The sequence below is a fragment of the Lycorma delicatula genome, chromosome 9, assembly GCF_047948215.1.
Source record: "Lycorma delicatula isolate Av1 chromosome 9, ASM4794821v1, whole genome shotgun sequence".
NCBI classification, from domain to species: domain Eukaryota; kingdom Metazoa; phylum Arthropoda; class Insecta; order Hemiptera; family Fulgoridae; genus Lycorma; species Lycorma delicatula.
The window spans coordinates 98,225,842-98,246,518 of NC_134463.1; the positions used below are offsets into that span (position 1 = coordinate 98,225,842).

The following is a 20,677-nucleotide window of genomic DNA, read 5'->3' on the forward strand; positions in this document are numbered from 1 at the left end:
TATTTAAATAATTTTTAAAAAAATTAACGAAATGATTGACGGGCTTGTAAAATAAATTTGTGATTTTTTTAATTTTAATTGTTGTAAATCGCAAATAAATGATTTTCCTTATTAGATATTCTTATAATTTCAATCGGTATTAAACCAGCTGAACTGCAGAGAATATCCATTAAACTTTATTACCAATTTTATTAAAGTTTAAATATTAATTAAACTAAATTATTTCATTTAATTTTAATCTTTTTTCCTATACGTAATAAGTAGGTTGCAATATATTCAACTTTGTGAACAATATGCAACCCCGTGTCCCAACGAGATGAGGCTGATGTGTGTAATATCAGCAGATGTGTATAACAACATATATATGTATAATATGTAAATGAGGTGGACTCTTTGAACAAACTCAGGCCGACTATTCCTGAGATATGCGGTTAATTGTAACCCAACCGCCGAAGTACATGGGTATTCATTGCTAGCATTCAAATCCGTATAAAAGTAATTTTACTAGGATTTGAATTTACCTTCTTCGATTTCAAGAGTCAACTGTTAATCAACTGATTTACGACGATGATTGTACCATTATTTATTGATATGAATATATCAATAATTAATGTGATTAGCTTATCAATATCTGTGGTTGTACCGGTAAACGTGTTGTCTTGAACAGATTCAAGCCGACCATTCCTGAGATGTGTGGTTAAATGAAAGAAATTTTAATTTTTCGTTGATCTAGTTATTTTTTTTTTTATAATTAGTTTACAATTAATATTTTTATAATATATTGTTTTTTTAACTATTTATAATACAATTTGTTATTTTTTGTTACCTTTTATTATTTTTTCCAGTAATACTCGTACTTTTTTTAAATAATTATCATTAATTTAAAATTTTTTAATTTGTAGGACGGAAATATTTAAAATATCAGTTATATGATAGACTACAATAATAACATTTTTGTTTATAAAAATTCAAGATTACAGTTTTATTTGCGTATGTATTTGTTCATTTTAATAATTTTTATATAGAAAGTTTATTATTTCTTTCACGAGATTTACAATTTTATAATGTTCTTTTAAAATGAAGTAAATTGTATATATACTCTCATTTCCTTGAAAAATGTTTTTTTACTTATTAAACGCAATAAGTCTTCACCTAAGCTGATTGAAATGGATTTTAAAAAACTTCTTTACAATGGGCTGCGAGTTACTTGTAAGGATGTTTATATTTATTAGCACAGCTTACGGTATTTTTCATTATAAATTAAAATTTTTCCTTTACAACAATATATATAACAGAAATAGTTTTTAAAAATTTAATAGATTAATAATTATGATTTTGTTTTTTTACATTAATTTAAACGATTACCTGAGTTTCATTTAATTGTAGCGCTGAAGCGATTTCAATTCTTCTCGCCCGAGTAAGATATTTATTAAAATGGAATTCTTTTTCAAGCTCAGTTAGTTGTTTATTGGTAAAATTTGTTCTTCCACTGTTGTTTAATAAAGCATTTGTACCTAATATTCCTCCTCCACCTCCAGGACCACCTAATAAAGATCCACTGCCTGGTCCACCTATCGTTCCTCCACCGTAGCTTGTACCTTGATAATCTTGTGTTGGGCTCTGTTTTGGTACTGAAACAATTTAAAAATATATATATATATATATTATTAAAATATTACTTTAAAATTATTAAGATTATACCTAAATGTTTCACTTTCAGATTAATCTAACTATTTTGCAAAACACATAACGGAGATAGACCTAATAATTTGTCAGAAATATCTGAAAACTGGAAATTTTACTATAGAGAGTCCCATTTTTACATGACTGCCCAAAAAGGAATCTAATGTATACGTATGTATGTTTTTTCCAACTTAGCAGCTCAACGAGTGAACCGATTTAGATGTATGACCCCGGGTTGAATCCTTATGTTATCGGGAGTGTCATAGGCTCTTTCTCGCTCTCTCTCTCTCTCTCTCTCTCTCTCTCTATATATATATATATATATATATATATATATATATACAAAATTGTCATCAGAACTCTCTTTAAATATCATATATTAGTATAATTATTCTCTATTAAAGAGAAATGTTGTCACCCGCACGCGTATCGCGCTCAGAATCCGCTCATTTGAAAATCAAATGCGAATTTCAAAATCCGTGTCCAGAAGTTTCCGAATTCGACCGTTAGGTGGCGAACTCTATTTGCGTTGATGCTAATAAAATAAAAAATGTGATGTGGACATCACATGACTTTCTTGTACGTCTATTATACATATTTTTGCTGCACTTCATTTAAACTTATTACATTTGAAAGTGAGACACGATCCTCCAATTCTTTAATAAAATGGACAGTTACACGATTGCTGAAATATTAGTTTTTATAAATATCAAATATTTATACAATTATTAATTTAACAATCTTAGCTGAAATATTAGGTTAGAGTAAAAGTCCCTTGATTACTCTTTAAACAAATTGTTTACTAAATAATCCGATAATAAAAACTGATTATCCTACACCGTAAGGTCAAAATTAATATTTGTAACCGGTATACAGGAGTTCACTAAATGGATTAGTTTAATTATTATTAACTTTTATTTATACGACACACCAGAAATCTTGTGCGTATTACGCACAAGTGAGAAATAAATATTCAACAATCACTTTAAATTGAATACAATTCAAAAATGTACTTTATTTTTTGGCAAATAATTAAAAAAAATTATTTAAAAAAAAATAAATACAATTTTTATAAGAATTTGCTAAGAAAATCGAAAAATAATACGATTCTAAATGATAATTTTCAATTAATGTTAAATAATCAGATGTTTCAATAAAAATATATTACATATACATATATGTAACGCCTATTAAATTACATTTACACATTTTTTTTTTAAATTACATAAAAAATTTTATTTCACTAATAATAGTTTTTTCATTTTTTTTTAATATCATTGAATTATTCTTTATTGTAAAAATGTTTTTACAATCACGGGTTAATAATTATTTAATCAATATATTTTAATTTAAAAAAATAAAAGTTAAAAAAATTAATTAAAAAAAACCTTCCTTCCCTTTAAGATCCAAATACTTCATTAATTAAAATTTTAATTTTAATTTCGATTGCAATCAAAAAGAGAGGTGCATAACTAGATGTTACAACAGACCTAAATTGAAAATTTCAACATCCTACGGCTAATCGTTTTTGTGATGCGAGATACGTACATACAAACATCATGCCGAAACTAGTCAAAATCGATTCAGGGATGGTCAAATTGGATATCTCCGTTGAAATATGAAAATCGAAATGTTTCGCGATCACAGTACTTCCTTTATTTCGTACAAGGAAGTAAAAAGGCGCTTCAATGGCTTTTACATAACACATCACTTGTATTCTAATGTGCAAGTTGGTTTCGAAATGAAGTGACGATATAAACGAAGCAATCTTGCAATCAGTCACCACGCAGCAAAATCAACTCGTCGAAAAACGAAATGAATTTCCAGTATATAGGCTCGGGAAATCTATAGTAAGTGGGCATTCTACAAACAAATTAAATATTTTAACCAAGACATATTAGCGTAAAACCTTCATGGATCTGACGGTAATGGTCGTAAATTTTGCGGTTCCGCATTTTTACATTCGTGTAATGATCTGCACTGGCCGGACATCCAGTTTTTTTTTACCGTCGTGTTTTTTTAATTTTTAACAAATTTAAAACTTATCATCAAAATTCTAATAAACTTTTGTAATTTGATCTTCATAGATTTTATTTGTGCATTACCATTATTTGTGTACTACAGAGGTTAAAGCTTAAATAAATATATAGATGTAAATAAATTCTACCACTAATGGTTTCTACAGTTCTGTCATCCAGCCATCACTTATAGTTAAATTAACGATACTGGCCGATTAAACTAAGCATGCAATCCATGTACATGTACAAAAAGGGATTTGTTTAATTTACTTAAATATTTTAGACAGTATAATACTGACCTCATAACTACAGAAATGTAGTTAAAAAAAATGAAATGTATTTTTCAAGCTAAAATTTTTGTTGAAATGCGTATAATTATTAAGTGGAGAAGGAAATATCAAATTAGCGGCTTGGTGAACTAAATACCATTATATTATTTTATAGTAAAATACCTTTTCATGATAAATAGACCGCAATAACATTTTTATAAGTCCCATCTTTCAGAAGTATTCGATAATTTAATTATTTTATTACTAATATTTGTTGTTCCGTTCAGATACACTACTTATTAATTATTTTAAATTATATACGTTGTTTTTATTATAAAATAATAGGGTAATTGTGAGCCTGAACGTCCTCAACCTTAATTTTTTTCAAATTGAATTATATTAAAAAATATGTTATACAACTGATAAAAATACAAGTATCAAAAGTCGGAAGAATGAAATTACCTCATTATTCTTCATCAGAATCTGTAATGGCAGTACCGTTGTTAATCCCTATTGAAATCCAATTGTTTGCGTATAAAAAATAAAATCACCTACACGTATCTTATTGTATATAATTTTTATTTTTAACGTAAATCAGACGAGGTCAGCGAGCGAAACGAGCGTAGGTTATGTTTGATCAGATTATGTTGATTCCGTGTAATGACGTATCGCGTACCATATCAATATAACCTAACCAAACATAATCTACGCCCGCTTCGCTCGCTAACTTCGTATAATTAACGTTAAATATACAAATTTTACCTATTTAGGTGGCCAGTAGACAGCTTCATTGTATCCTGACTATATGATGGAGTTGCCCAACAACAATACTGTCATTACACATTCTGAGGAAGAATTATGAGGTAATTTCACTCTTTCAACTTTTGAAACTTGTATTTTTATTAATTATATAACATATTTTTCAACATACTTCAAAAAATATTAAGGTTGACTACGTTCAGGCTCACAATTACCAGTAATAGTAAATTATAGTTTATTAATCATCAGTTCAAGTAAATAAAGAATAACATCTCAGTATTGCATATAATGACCATCTTAATTAATTATTAATATCAATTGACTGATTGAGCAAGTAAAGATTTCATTTATTTCAATAACTTTGATAGTCTCTATAGTACAATTATGATTAAGATATAATGTAATCGAATATAAACGGTAAAAGCAGCTGTACCATCCTGTTTAATATATTTTCCTAGCGCAACGTAAACAGAACTCGTACAATGTTTTAGTTTGGATAAATTCTTCGTTTAGTCGATTTATAATGTCAGTAAAACTAATCTTAGCATTAGCTTGTTCACTGTTTAATATAATAAACTCTACTTTGTTATTCAACGCATTTTTTTTTTTTGGATAGATTGCTAATTCAAGTAACTGGAAATTTAAATTACGTTCTGTTTCAAAATGTTTGTATTAATGATTATTTATTATTACTATTTTTGGTTCATAGACATATAATTATAGAAACTAAAGTAAAAAAAAAACAACTGCATTTCTTTTTTATTCCAGAAAACTTTACTTGTCATGTAAACAAAATAGAAACAAGATTAAACGATAAGTACTTGACACTAACTGTCTACGTTTAGTCACGCATATTAGATTAAATATATTACTAATGTTATTACTATATAGATAATCTAACATTTTTATTCTATATTATTATTAGACCAATATTACCATAAATAATATCATTTTAATCAAAAATTTAATTAAAAAGTTAATTGATTTTAATTTTCATTATTTATATTTATTAAAATTACTTAAATAATATCTAATACTTAAAAAAATTTGAAAAGTAAAATATGAAAGCCTAATTTCTTATAAACATGTCTTTACTTCATCTTATTACTTCATAAAGGTTTTGATAGGAATTTATAAACAACAAAACTTAATATTATCGTTATATAAGTAAAAATTAAATTTATTAAAATCTGATACAATAATCTATACAAGACAACTTCTTATTACATCTAATATTAACAGAATTTTTTGGAAAGTTATCGGCCTTACAAACAGGTAGGCGAAGACATGACCAAATGAGTACAGTATTATCAGATATGATCCTTTAGATGGATGCTGCAAAATTTCAAAAGCCTGCGTTTAGTTATTTGTTTTTGATGATAGAGTAAAACAAACAAATTTTGACATTTAGTGAAAAATGGATAAGATTAAAGATCAAGCTGTTATTAAGTTATAAAGTACTATAAACGTCTTAATAAAGGTTTATAAACGTTTAATTCAAATGGTCATACAAAAAGAGTTAGATTCCAAAATAATTTCCCTCCTTCGTTTTCGGTGGTATAAAAGTGGGCTGTTGAATTTAAACTTAACTGAATACAAGATGGTGAACGCTCGGGACGCTCGAAAAACCTTTACGACCAACGAAATTGTCACAAAAACCTTTTGGATCTTTTTGAAACTACGTAAAGCCTTTTTTCATCGGTGTTTTAAATGATTTTTATTATAAACTGGGTAGGAAACCGATTTTAAAATATCGTAAAAATGCCGTATTAAGTCATCGCTGACTGAAGGTGGTACGTTTGCTGAAATTACATACATCTCAGTAGGCCGGGTCCACTATATTTTACACGTCTTTTTGGTATGGAAAAGCTTTCCGCTCGAAGGGAGCTGCATTTATTAACAGTCGATGAAAAACGTATATCACTGAACACTTCTTAAGGTTATTTAGACTTATTTAAACGCGGTTCTCCTGAGTTTTTTCCACGTTTCATAACAGTATTTAAAATAAGGATAAACCGCCAGTTTTCAAACAGCAGTCCAACAATCGATAAGAGTAGATGAAAACGCCCAAGAAAACGGTTACATCTTCAGGAAGTCATGGGAACGGTTTTTTCTTGAAACTTCCTGAAAAAAAATCAGAACCATCACCTGGAAGCATTACACTTTACTATCGGACCATCTAATGGGCGGTATTAGGTTAAATATCTACATCAGACGTACCAAAAAGAAAGTGCTCATCGTAATGCGCTTGCACATACATCTCGGGTTGTTACTGCAAATCTTTATGACCTACGCTTTAAACTACTTTCACATGTGCCGTAATCATCGATTTGGCTCCTAGAGGTTACTCCCTCTTTCCAAACCTGAATAAATGGTCTGCTGCACTAAGATTCACTTCAAGTGATCAGGACAAAGCTGAAAAACCCGTTTATTTTGTAGAGTTGGACAGAATCATATTAAAACAGATGAGAGTTGGTTAGAATGAGGTTATTAAATAGTTGTAAATTTTTGATTTAAATATATCGATCTGCATTTTTGTTGAAAAATTTAAAAACGTTGTGAGAAATCTTGTATTTTCTTTGTTAAACCGAAAATTTTTCGATTTCGTATTAAACACAACTTTAAAGTGATTAATTTTTTGAATTCACGGAACGGTGGTTCCGGAGGCTAAAATAGCAAAGGAAAAAAATAAGTAGTTTTTAATCGGTAATTTAGTAGATGGTTTTCATCTTAAATCCATTTTAAGTATCTTATCTTAAATTGCTTTAGTCTGAATTTGGTCTGTGCAATGTTTACTCGCTAAGTTTATAAAACGAAAATATACGAATACAATATTATGAAACTTGGAAATCATCTCCCAGTTTTTTTGAATCAACGGATTTCATTATAAAAATCGACGAGGCTACTTTGAGAGTTATTTTTTAATACATTATCTCTCATTATATAACAGTCGGAAAAAACTGAAAGGTGAATTTTATCGTTTTGAATGAGTTTCTTCAAAATGATAAAATCTGAGGAAAAATATACCAAAAAAGATCAAATTGGAATTGAATTAGTCAATTCATAACTCTTAAAAAAAAGTCCAAAACAATTACTTTGTAGCATTGTTATACATTAAAAAAATATTTCATTAATGCCCCTTTACCAGTTAGTGGACAACTCTGTTAGAAGTTTACTCAGATATTGGCTACGGAAAATCAGTAAGGTAAAAATCGATTTTATAAAGTTTAAATAAAACTAATTAATTTAATGTAATATAATATTCATTTGAAGTAACAATCAATTTTCGTTAATTAACAAAAAATATTCTTTAGTTTTTTTAAATTAAAAAGTATATTATTTGAAGGCCTACTGCATTCTAACAGTTCTCGTTTTCTAGATTATTCTTATAAAAAAAAATTCCAAAAATTATTTTAATTTAAAAAAAAACTTGTAATCAAATAACCTTGAACTTTATTTACTAAATTTAACGTCCTTGTCAATATCAATTGTCATTGTCTACATCAATTGTTGTTTAATCTAAAGTTATTATGTGATTTACTAAATTTAAAATTATTATCAATAAAAGATCAATTTTTATTATTTTCTTAATATACGTAAAAGTAAATTAGTTTGATAATAAACTTGTAGGGAATGACGATTATTTACATATATAATAGTGTTTTGATGCTTTGAGATATATTGAATTTCGATATCAATATCGACTTGGAAAGTCATATGAGTTATAGTAAATTTAATGTGTCGTGTATAATTTGGCGGCGACCGGCGAGAACTTATCCTCACGCTGCGAAGTAGCACTCTGTAAATTTTTATATCCTAAACTAAGACTGTTCCATCATGCTAAGCAACACGTTAATTGGCATAAATTCGATTTTAAATGAATTATATATTTATTTAATTCAATATAATGTTTCAACGCCTAGGTCGGCTAGGTCACAGATAGGAAGAACTTCTAGGCTATTTGTGGTTAACATGAATATAATCTAAATGAACGTTCTCAGAGAGTTGAAGAGCAATGTATATGGTCAGCTCGGAATCGAGTTTAATCTTCGAGAATATGTTAATTCTCGAATCAGTTTTTGATTATCAATCTGAAATTAATATGTGAATTTGAAAGATGTTTAAATGGTAAAACGCTTAAAATATGTACCCATTGCACATCCCTAAAAAAAAAAATAAATAAAAAAATGGAATGATGAAACTCCTAACTTTGTTTTACTAGGATCAAAATAGTTCTCGAATAATTTTAATATCCTCCTGATTTCATTAAAAATTTGATTTTGGGTATACATCTTTTACCCAAAATTTTTTATTTACATCTTTATTTTATTCGGTAAGTTGTAAAGAGCTATAACTGTGAGAGCAGCAGACCAAATCCTATCCTACTAAACGGCATTTTTATGTGTGTCTGTGTGTGAATCTTCCTTGGCTTAGAACTGGAATGTACTATCACTAGCGGAAAATCCCGATTCGTTAGTTTATGCCTCGTGGTGGTCAGGTGTGTATACTTGTTATATTATTATATATCGATATACCGTGTATATATATATATATATTAAAACATAACTTGATGTTTTTGCCAATTTTTAATTTGAAGCTACGACTTTCACATAATCTTACATATCACCATCAAAACTTACTGTGAATCCATTCTGAGATACCGTCCTAAAATTATTTTTTACATTTTACTGCGTTTAATTTAATAGTGGTGTTTAAAACTTTTTTTTTACTTATTTTTTATTTATTTATGTGGGTCTTTTTCTTCACAAATCATGAACTACAACCAAAAAGTAGGCACCGGAATGTACCGAACACTAGTGGAAAATCCCGTTTCGTTTGTATCAATAAAAAGTTAAATTTCTAATTTAACTTTTGTTGCTGGTTTGCTTGGCATTTCTCCCGCCACCACCCCATTCGGTCGCCCTAAATCATAAGACCGAATGTCTGTGCCACAAGCGGCTACTGAGCCTCGAAACAGTTTAGCGAACAGTGCCCTAAATAGCACCTAGAGCTTACCTAACAACCGTGAGTGGACAAAGCGCGGTGCCCCGGTTTACGTGCCCCAACCGCTCACTTGTCATATATTTACTAAAATAGGTAAGCGCACCCCGTCAACTATTAAAAATTCTTATATGACATTCATAAATTAAAATTTACTTCGTCTAGACAGCAATTCGCTGTCACACGTAGATACCTGAATGCCAGCAATTACCTTATCTTTCTTCCGTGTTTAGCATCCGGTAATTACCGTTCAGATAATACTTCAGAGCATGAATGAGGATGTATGTATGAGTGTAAATGAAGTGTAGCCTTGTACAATCTCAATTTGACCATTGAGATGTGTGGTTAATTGAAACCCAACCACCAAAGAACACCGGTATCCACTACCTAGTATTCAAATCCGTGCAAAAATAACTGACTTTACTAGGACTTGAACGCTGGAACTCTCAACTTCCAAATCAGCTGATATTGGAAGAAGCGTTCACCACTAGACCAACCCGGTGGGTTGCCAGTAAGTACCTGTCCACCATATTAAAGAGCTTGGAGCCTTGATATAACTGCCTGATATAACTAGCCTGATATAACTTTCGTTATCAATTTTCATCATTCAAAAAAAACATCATTACTAAGTGGTAATCAGTTTTGGACACCTAATAATAGGATTCCGAGACGCCGCCCGCCCGGGCAATCCGCGTGGAGGGCCTAGCTGCGAAGGCGCACCGTAGACACGCCTTGCAGCTTGTATAATTACTAAAAGACTTTCCAATTTTTGAAGTTCAAAAGGTTCAAGACGGTGAATGTAAAAGTTATTTTTAAATACTTTTATTTATTATTATTAAATTATTTTACTTTTGAAATACTTATATGAATCTGCGTTTGAATATTTAGTCGCTACTGTTTGATTATTTAGATATTCTGTAAAAAAAATTAAAAATTAGATTTTCATGAAGTTAATATAGACTAAAGTCTATATTATATACATATTTTTTTTTATTAATTATATACTTTATTAATTATATACACATACTGCGAAGTATGTGTGTGAAGACAGAATTCATTAAAGTGCTAACATCCATCTGTCTCGTATTAGTTAGGAATTTAGAATTTAATTTATAAACTTATCCTTCATTTTATAGAAGAAATTTAGAAGCCTACGTAAGCCCTAAGATCTGTAAATGTACGTCTTGAAGATAGATAAGGTAGTAAAGTTACTGAAAGTTTTTTCTTGGATTTGCAGGTTTTCATTTATTAAGAACACCCATCCGTCTTTTGGGGATACAGTCAAGGTGCTTTTAGCGGACTTGTGAAGATCCGTTTAAAACTTTAATGTCTTTTTTCGTAGTTTTATACGTAAAAAAGTATTTATATATACTTTTTTATATTAAAAGATACAAAGCAAATGCATTGATTTAGAAATAGATGTTCCTTATTTAATAGAAATTCTTTTTTTTTAATGTATACAGTTCGCACACATTATCAGACATATGATAATAAGTTATTTTTGTGCCGGCTGAAAAGTCATTGATATTCATTCAAAAAACATTACGCAAATGTCGTAAATAAAGAAAAATTGAAACTTTCTTTAATATGTTATTGATAACTGTAACTCACGAAGAGGAATAAAGATTATTTTTTATGTGGAGGTTACTACCCTATAAAAGGCTGTAAGCTCAATTAATTATTACATCAAGTTAGTAATTAGGTTTTATCAAGTCCCTGAGACACTTCCGATAATTGAACACAAATAATTAGGAAATATTGACTAATCAAGGAATTAAATCTATTAAAATTACAAAAATATATAATGTTTAATTATAGTTTTAAGAGACAAAAATAACATCTCGCATATTGAACATTAGCGTAAAACATAACAGAGAAAAACGTAAATTGTGATATTTAATCACTTTATCTAGATCTACTTTTCGAATAAAACCGTGTCGATTTTAAAATTTGCTTAAAATTTCATTTGTCTAAAAAATCTATCTACTTTTGTAATTTTGAACAGGTCTGAAAAATACATTACAGAGGAACAGATAGTCGGCCGATAAATTAGAAATTTATATAATGAATTAAAAAAATTTGTCATAAAAATTTTGAGACAAATACGTATTAGATACTTTCTAGCTTATTACAATAGTTTCAATAAACTTATATATTTTAAATTAACGTGGAAAAGGATGTCGAAAAATATACTTCCACGCTTTCAGAGATTCAGTCGGTTGTTACCTCTGATTATCTACAAGAGGGAAAGATAATAATAACAAATGCAGCCTTGATATTCTATTGGTTAAATTAATTATATCAGTGTTTATCAAAGAAATAAAGTTTCTGTACAGGTAGTTGGTCAGCCGGAATTTCATTTGCTGTAGATTTATTATTTATTATTAAAACTTGAAATTTAAAAAAAATTACTTAATTCTTCCCAATCAGTAATTACTGACAAGCGATATAATTATAATTAATATTAATTTGAAAAAGGATGATGAGAAATCTGCATACAGAAATTAACTCTTGTGTTATCGTCCTCCGTTATTTTCAACTGTTACTAGTTTCTATAATAAGTTAATAAAATCACATGCATTTTATATTGCATTAAAAAAGGTCAGTAAGAAGTGTAATATCCGAAGAATGACTGTTACAATAGAAAATATTCTTATTACAATAATCAATATTTCTTGAAAGCTTACTGGTTAACCAATATTTATCAGTGTTTATCATTTGTTGATTTAGTTTCATATATTTTTACATTATCTCGTATCGGGAAAAATATTAAGGTGCTCTTAAAAAATCTTACAAAAAGGTCTTAAGTCTAAAAGGTCTTACAAAGTTGATCTGTTGCATTTTCACATTAAACATAAAAAAAAAATATTTCTGAAATCTTAATCAGTTTTCAAACAAAAATGATGTGAATCATGTGCAGTTTCCAATAACCTGAAAAAAGACCTACTCCACATTCTTAAAAATAAGAATTCTATCAACTTTTATTTTTCCAAAGTAACGACTTAAAAAAACAAATATGTATATCTACAGGGTGATTAAAAGAAGACTTCACAACTTCAAAAGCATATTAAAATTTATTGAAATAACTTACAGATGCGGTTGAGATCTCATTTCATAAAAAACGCATCAAGTTTGTTACCCAACATTCACTTTCTTTCGATACGGCTTCCATTTGTAATGCGACATACGTCCCACCTAAAGTCGATTTCATTCGACATATTACGAAAGGTATACATATGTTATTTATTAAGAAATGTAGTCAGCAATTTCGGCGTTACCTCTGCAGCTCCGGCGTTAATTCGAAGTCTTAACTCAACAAGATCAGCAAGCAAAGATGGTATATAAAACCGATCTTAAATGAAACCCTCAAGAAAAAATCTAGTGGGATCAAATCTAACGAGCGAGATGACCTTCAACAACCAATGATGACGACCAACAAAATCTCGGATTTCTAGTGGTAAAGAGATGGTATCCCGTCTTACTGATAATAATGTCATCCACCTTGGTCATCATCATCATCTAAATGAGGAATTAAACAATTTTGTCCAGATAAACGATATTACGGTTAATATACGATATTACATGTCCAGATATTACGGTTACTTCCTGGAAGAAGAACGGGCCGTTCTGTCTGGAAAAACAACCTGTCCCAAAGAAGGTTTGGTGCCAAGAGTAAATTTATGCCTACAAGAAGGCTCCCTACTGTACTCTTTACGAAAATTACGTTGAACTGGAAGTTGCTGACTTCAAATCGTGAGACCAAAACACAGCGAGCATGTTCCACACCGGTAAATGGATCCATTTTTAACAACAGCGGAGGCCGAATTCGGTACTAATGAATTACGTGACTCAAAACTTGGTGTTTTGCTATGAAATGAGACTTTAACCGAATCTGTAAGTTATCTCAATAAATGTTTATAAGCTTTTTTCAATTTGTGAAATCCTTTTTGAATCACCCGATGTACTTGTATATACGAGTATTATATATATATATGTATTTATGTTCTCTGAATGAAGTGTCATTTGCGTAAGAAGAGTAAAACGGAAGAAAGCTTAATTAAAAAGTTATAAATAATAAATCTCCACGTCTACAAAATGTGTTTTATAATTTTATTAACTTTCTACTGATTCAGTTTATTACAAAAAAAGAAGTTATTAATGAGTTATTAAGTTGAAAGTAGTTTTCAGTCTTTACTACAGAGGAAGAAGCAAGCAAATTTTTTAATCTAATAAAAATTAATAATTTTATTAATTAATAATTAATAATTCAGTTAGTTGCACTGTCATTATTTAAGGTTGTTTTTGTATGTTTTATGATATCGTAAGACAAAGTACTATGATTGGTTTATACCAATTTTACTTATGATTTAAGAAATCCTTTAAGGATATTGTTTTATTATTTTTCTTTTGATAAGGAAACAAGTAAAGTCATAATGGTAATTACAATTATCAACTTTATCAAAAAAATTTAATATAATTTTTTGGAAATACCGATAATTTTCATTATTTTTATTCATATTTGTAATCTATAAACGATTATGTGGTAAACTCATGTATCCCATATTCTGTACACAATTTTTCACTGTAATAATATTAAGAAATGTATGTCACTTTATAGATAACGTAGTAAAAATATATTATCTTACATTATTTTCTCTCCTTTTTTTACTTTATAAGTTGGCAAGAGTGATGTCCTACATAATAATAATAAGAATATAAACGCATTAGGGTCTACAATGTTTGCAGAACTGTAAGATGAGGGAGGAAAAAATCGCTTACTTACCGTATTAAGCTACTACCCTTTACGATGAAAAAACAATTTTTTTGTTTAACGATAATGCTATGCAAAACAAAATAGAAAATTAATGTCGTTCTACATATAAAAAAAAAAATATTAAGGTAAAAAAACAATAGATATTTCAGTGTTCCAGATACTTAGGATGGTTTACTTCATAATTTTCGTATTTTTATCAAGAGGTAGGGTTCTCACTTCTATACAACTTTTTAAGGTTTCTTTTTAAGTCAATGGCTCCTTTTTTAGATCTTTTATTTTAAATTAAAACAGGATAAACATTTTTAGATTAAATAAACCTTTTTAAAAAATCCGGCATTGCTGCATAACTTTTTCACCGGGGACATTTTTGAAACTACCGAGAGCTTTATCCTCAAAGTTATGAAAATTAAGTGGAACATTAAAGTATGTAAGTGTGCAAGTAAAAAATTATATTAAAAAATTATTTACTTTTCGAGTAAACGTTTGAGTTTTTGGATCTGTGAAGAACGTACCTCCAATAACCTTTTAAGTAATCATAACTAAAATTAACTGGCATTAATAACCCTTTTTCAGAAGTAACGTAACCTTACAAATATGATACAATCCAGTCAATCCAGTCTGAAGACATCAACAAAAATGATAACTGACGAAAAAATTGAAAATTAATAGGCATATTATTCCTGCAACCCTAAATGAAATAGTCTAAATATATTACCAAAGTGATATAGTACTGTAATCATTTAACTAGTACAAAAGTGTGACTTTTAGTCCAAAAACGATAAAAAAAGGGGTTTTTTGTCACTATCGCTCTACAGCGATTTGAATAAAGGAAATAAAATTATGTGAAAAATGTAGGCTTACCTAACCGTTTAGTAAAATTTTAAGGGATATGCATAAGATCCATATTTCCCTGCCCGCTTGAGCAATTGTGATCAAAATTAAACGGCATCAATGCTCCATTTTAAAAAAAAACTTCAACCCAAAAACGCAAATTTCACCCAAATTTCGTTTCATCCAGTTTGAAGATGTCAAGCAAACAAAAGGCCTACGTATGTAACGTGCTTCCAGAATGTTTCAATGATAAAGTGTGTTTTTTAACACATTAAAACGTTTTTTTTTTGCTTATAAAAAGTCATGATTTGCAAAAATCCAGACATGAAAAATTTAACCGATTAGTACACTTCCTCTTATACAGAATAAAGATATCCAACATTAACAGATTATATTAAGAAAACCAGTTTATATAATTTATAATTTTTTTTTTTTTTAATAAGCACAGAAACTTATCAAGTTTATATACACGTTAGTCAAGGTCAATATGTTCACCTTTTGTAGCTCGGCGACGTCTAGACGATAAGATGTTTAGGAGAATCTGAGGCGTTATTAGACCAACGCTTCAACAATTCTCCATTTTAAATCGTCCAAATTTCGAGCTTATTTTTGGTAAACAAGTTAAATCTTTGATACACAATTTAAATCCCCAAGCAAAAATGTCGAAAGGAGTGATATTTGAAGATCTAGGTGGCTGTGAACTTGGAACTCCTCGTTCGATCCAACGTTTAGTGTTCTTTCTAGAACTAAGGATTCTTCATCGGATGTTCAAGGAACACCTAACCAGTCATTGATTTTCGACGTGTCCTTTTCATTTCCGATTACAGTTTGGTGTTTTCAGTACCCTAAACTCGACAATAACTTTTCCGCACGTATGAAAGCTTGTGTCATCACTAAATAATAACGTTTCAAGATAATTAAGTTTTTTACTTAGCGCATTACCTATGTAGTAAACTGATATTGTAGGCGGCGGATTTGATGTAATGTGATGAAGGAGTTGTACATTGTACGCTCGCAAACGAAGCCGCTTATGATTAATGTCGTGAACAGTGGAACGGGGAATTTGCAGTTGGTAACTACCCCGCCTAATTGACTTTCCAGGAATGGGAGTGAATGCATCGCGTACACGATCCATAGTCTCATCATTAACTGGAACTTCGGATGATTTCCAGTTAATGAAACCTAGCTTCCAATCTCTCTTATAGTTGTCTCCCACTGATGAATAGAGTTGGATGTAGGAGGATCGATACTTTAAATTCAGTTCGTACAGCGTTGAACACGCGTAAAGCACGCACTAAATCTTCATGGGATCCAAATCTCGATTGACTCCAATTGCATTGTGAGTCGGCTTGCCCTGACTTGAGCGTATATAGAAAAGATCTTGGAGCTATTTCCTGTCGATTGAGCCTATCTCTAAGAGATTACAGCGACTGGTCTTCTAAATATAGGCCATTACTTTTGGATATCTTTAGCCCGGACACTCCGTATATATATATATATATATATATATATATATATATATATTCCAATATTCCACTAATTAAAAAATAATACTCTTTAATCTTTCATATTTCGAGTTTTTGAAGTCGCTACCCAATTATTATTTCTATGATCGAATGTTCAAAAAAATTCAAATCTAAAGAACAATTAAATACATTTTACATACTATTCAATAATTAAAAAAAAAACATTTTTATTTATATTTTTAATTTTTTTTTAATATTTTGATTTCTTTATTATTCAAAATCAAATGACAAACCGTAATCGGTAAAATTGAATGAAATTTGAAAATCAGTAGTTACATATAATATTATTAAAAGTTAAGCTTAAAAGATTTCATACAAAAGGCTACATAGTTCAAATTAATTGTTATTTTCTATTTTCATCAGGAAAATTACCAGAATGCAGAAAATAAGCTATAAAAAGTGGAATGTAGATTGATGCTTTAGAAAATGAAGAACCAAAATTCTTTTTTGCAGATTACACATTATTGATTGACATTTCATAATATTTAAAATATTATTTACTAATTTCAGTGGTTGAGAAATATATACATAGATTTGTCTATATTGCATTTCCTATTAGATTGTATACCAGGAAATAATTTAGTGTTATACAGCGTATTTGTTTGTTACATAGTGTTGTTTTTTAAAGTTTAGTCTAATAATAATAATAAAATGAGTACTAAACTGATTTGAATAATTACTTCCATTCTATATTATATTTCCTGAAGGGTACCACTAAATAATCATATACCGTCAGGAGAGCTTTTCCTAATACTTTCCCTTCCCCGCCGGAAAACATGTCAAGTTGTTGGCGTGCAACTTGCACGAGTACTTGAAAGACTTTATGTCGTTAACTTTTAACCACTTGAGAAGTGGAGGGTTGATTTTTAAACTCACCCGGGTAAAAAAAGAAAAACAATTTGTAGTATTAAATTACAATGATATGTATAACAGATAAAAACACAATACACGTACTTTTAAATATTGCAATTAGTTCATTAAGTATTAACAGATATAAAAATTTGATATCGAAGTAATGTTTAAATATAAAATATGTATGTAATTATATATATCAAAATAACAGTATTTTACAGTTTTAAATAAAAATAATTATATATATATTTATTTATATCCGAAGTATTATATGTAGCATCCCTTATTACCTAATATTTCCGTAAGAATTGAAAAATTTCAAAATAGCATCATGGAGAAATAAAGGACGTTTCATCCTTTTTACGATGATTAGTGAAGTATCATAGGCTCAAACATCCTTTGATTTTTAATGAAAAATTTAAGTTGGTTATAATGTAATAATTACTATCTTCTTATAATACAGTTTCCTTACGAAGATTGGTTAAAATTATAATTTTTTCCGATAACACTGAACGGAAAACGTGAAAAGGAATACATCCCAACCATTTTCGTAAATGTCTCGAACATGAAAATTTACTTCGTCTGACATAGTATATTCAGTTTTACTTTGATAATGATTTGTTTTACTATTTTATACTTTTTTCCTTACTCATTCAAAATAGCTTTCTTTATTGAGGTTAAGTATTAATTATGTTCTTTTATTTCTAGATTATTCTTTCTGTGCATCTTTGAATCCTCCCGGATTATTTTTTATGATTCGTTGAGTAATCAAAAGATTCTGTCCTTATAATGACTTTTCTTTAAAATTTAAGACTATCTAATAATAATTTATAGATTGGATGATGATGAAAACGTAATTTACAATTTTTTTTGGGTAATATTCAATCTGTCTTACAATAATGCAATGATATATTTGATGCAAAGGAAATCCTACTTAATCAAAATTAAAAACTTTTGTAAGGAAAGATTTTTATAAATTTTTTAAGCGTAAACTTAAGAAAATAGTAAAATAAAAAAAAAAACAGATAATTAAACATTACAGTAATTAATAAAATGTGCCAAAACAATTAATGTTACCGATCAGGTAACTATACAGAATATCTCACAAAGAAATGGAAAGTGTTTCAGGACACTTCTACAAGTGAAAATAGAGTAAAATATTTATATAAATATGCGTACGGAAAAAATTAATTTTCGAGTTATAGCTTGAGAAAAAATTCACCGTATTGAAATTCTGAAAACGTACTAAAATTATTGGGATTTTAATTAAGGGGGATTTAATTAAGGGGTTGATGATTTTTATATTTTTTGTTGAAATTGAATAAAATAAGGTCCACAACTATATTTAGTAGGTTTTAAGAAAATTATTCTTAAACACAAATATTCTTGTTTTGGTTTAAAATTATCATAAATTGCTTTTTTTGGTGTTTCGTTTTTAATAAAAGTAAAATTTCTTAAACTCTTCTGTAGTGAATTGATATAACTTAAATTAATTATCTCAAAATTAAATTAACAACAAATTTTATCGCGAAAATTTATTTTTTACTGCCAATTTTATAAACGTATTTGCAAGTCAAGCCTAAAAGAATTGTGGTTTGCGATATAAGTTTTTGTGTTCAGCAATAATTTTCTAAAACGTTACTTGAAACATACGTATGAGTAACTTGAAAAGTTAATTTTTTATTATTATATGAATAATTACTTAAAATATAGTTTTGTAACCAGTTTTATTCAATTTTTCAGATTAAAAATCAAATGAAACCATCAAATTTACCCCTTATTAAGTTCAAAAATTTTAGAATGTCTTCATTTTATCTTGGTGCACAAACAGGGAAACGTTTTTGCAAGTTACAACTGGAAAACGAATCGTTTTTTTCTTTATTTAAACTTCTTTCTTTATATTCACTCGTAGAAATATGTCCTGAAATAATAGGTAGTCGAAAACGTTGTAAGCCTTTTGCGCATGATATAAGATAGTTTTCCAATTCTAAGAGTATATAAAAGTCCATGAGACGAAGGCCTTATCCATTCTTAACCCACCAGGTTGGTCTAGTGGTGAACTCGTCATCGTAGATCAGCAATTTCGAAGTCGAGAACTCTAACGTTTTATACGAATTTGAATACTAAATCGTGGATACATTCTTTGATGGTTGGGTATCAATTAACTACACATCTCAGGAACGGTCGACCTGAGACTATCCAAGCCTACACTTCATTTACATTTGTATATATCATCCTCTGAAGTAATACCTTTCGGTAATTCCGGAGGCTAAACAAAAAAAAAAAAACAAACAGGGTATATGAGTCACAGTGGGTCAGACCAAATATCATTTGATAGCTGGCAGTTGAAGCTAGTAGATATGCAAAAAGTGTTGGGATTCTTATATTCAGAAATAAGATATTGCGCCGTGAAGATGAGTGATCTTTCCGAAAAATTGCGCTTTATTTTACAATTTTATTTCGATAAAGGCGTAAATGGTGTACAGGCCCGGGAAAAAATATGTGTTGTTTATGGGCAAGATACGTTATCAAAGACAATGGCCAAAAGATGGTTCAGTCGCTTTCGTTCTGGAAATTTAGATGTCCAAGATGCTCCTCGCAGTGGATATCACAGAAAAGTCAGAAAAAGTGAATGATGTTCTGGTAAAAGACAAGGAAGACTAGCATGTTAGCAGTTATGACATCCAGTGAAGCCAATCACCTAAACATCCATCACTAAACATTGTTAAACAGTTTGGAGAAAGCTGGTTACAAAAAGAAGCTCGACGTTTAGGTGCGAATCATCTGACTAAGAAAAATTTACTCGATCGAATCTCTATCTGCGAATATTTACTGAAACGTAATGAGCCGTGAGGTGTAGCGTCATTTTGACGAGTGCAGTTAGTAAATGAGCAAGCATCGCTGTCGGCGTGATGGTGACTGCACTGCCGAGAGCATGGATCCCCATGCAGCCGTGAGTTGTAG

The 20,677-nt window shown here is 29.3% G+C and overlaps 1 protein-coding gene across 1 annotated transcript in view; it reads right to left on the reverse strand.

The window, feature by feature from the left end:
• The window catches only part of LOC142330721 (uncharacterized), a gene marked incomplete at its 5' end in the record, with an annotated part of 163,899 nt that overhangs the window by 4,370 nt on the left and 138,852 nt on the right, over window positions 1–20,677 (reverse strand). The window contains one exon of the mRNA XM_075376167.1: window positions 1,366–1,631. Within this exon, the coding sequence (XP_075232282.1) occupies window positions 1,366–1,631 (266 nt within the window). The remainder of the gene's footprint in view (window positions 1–1,365; window positions 1,632–20,677) is intronic.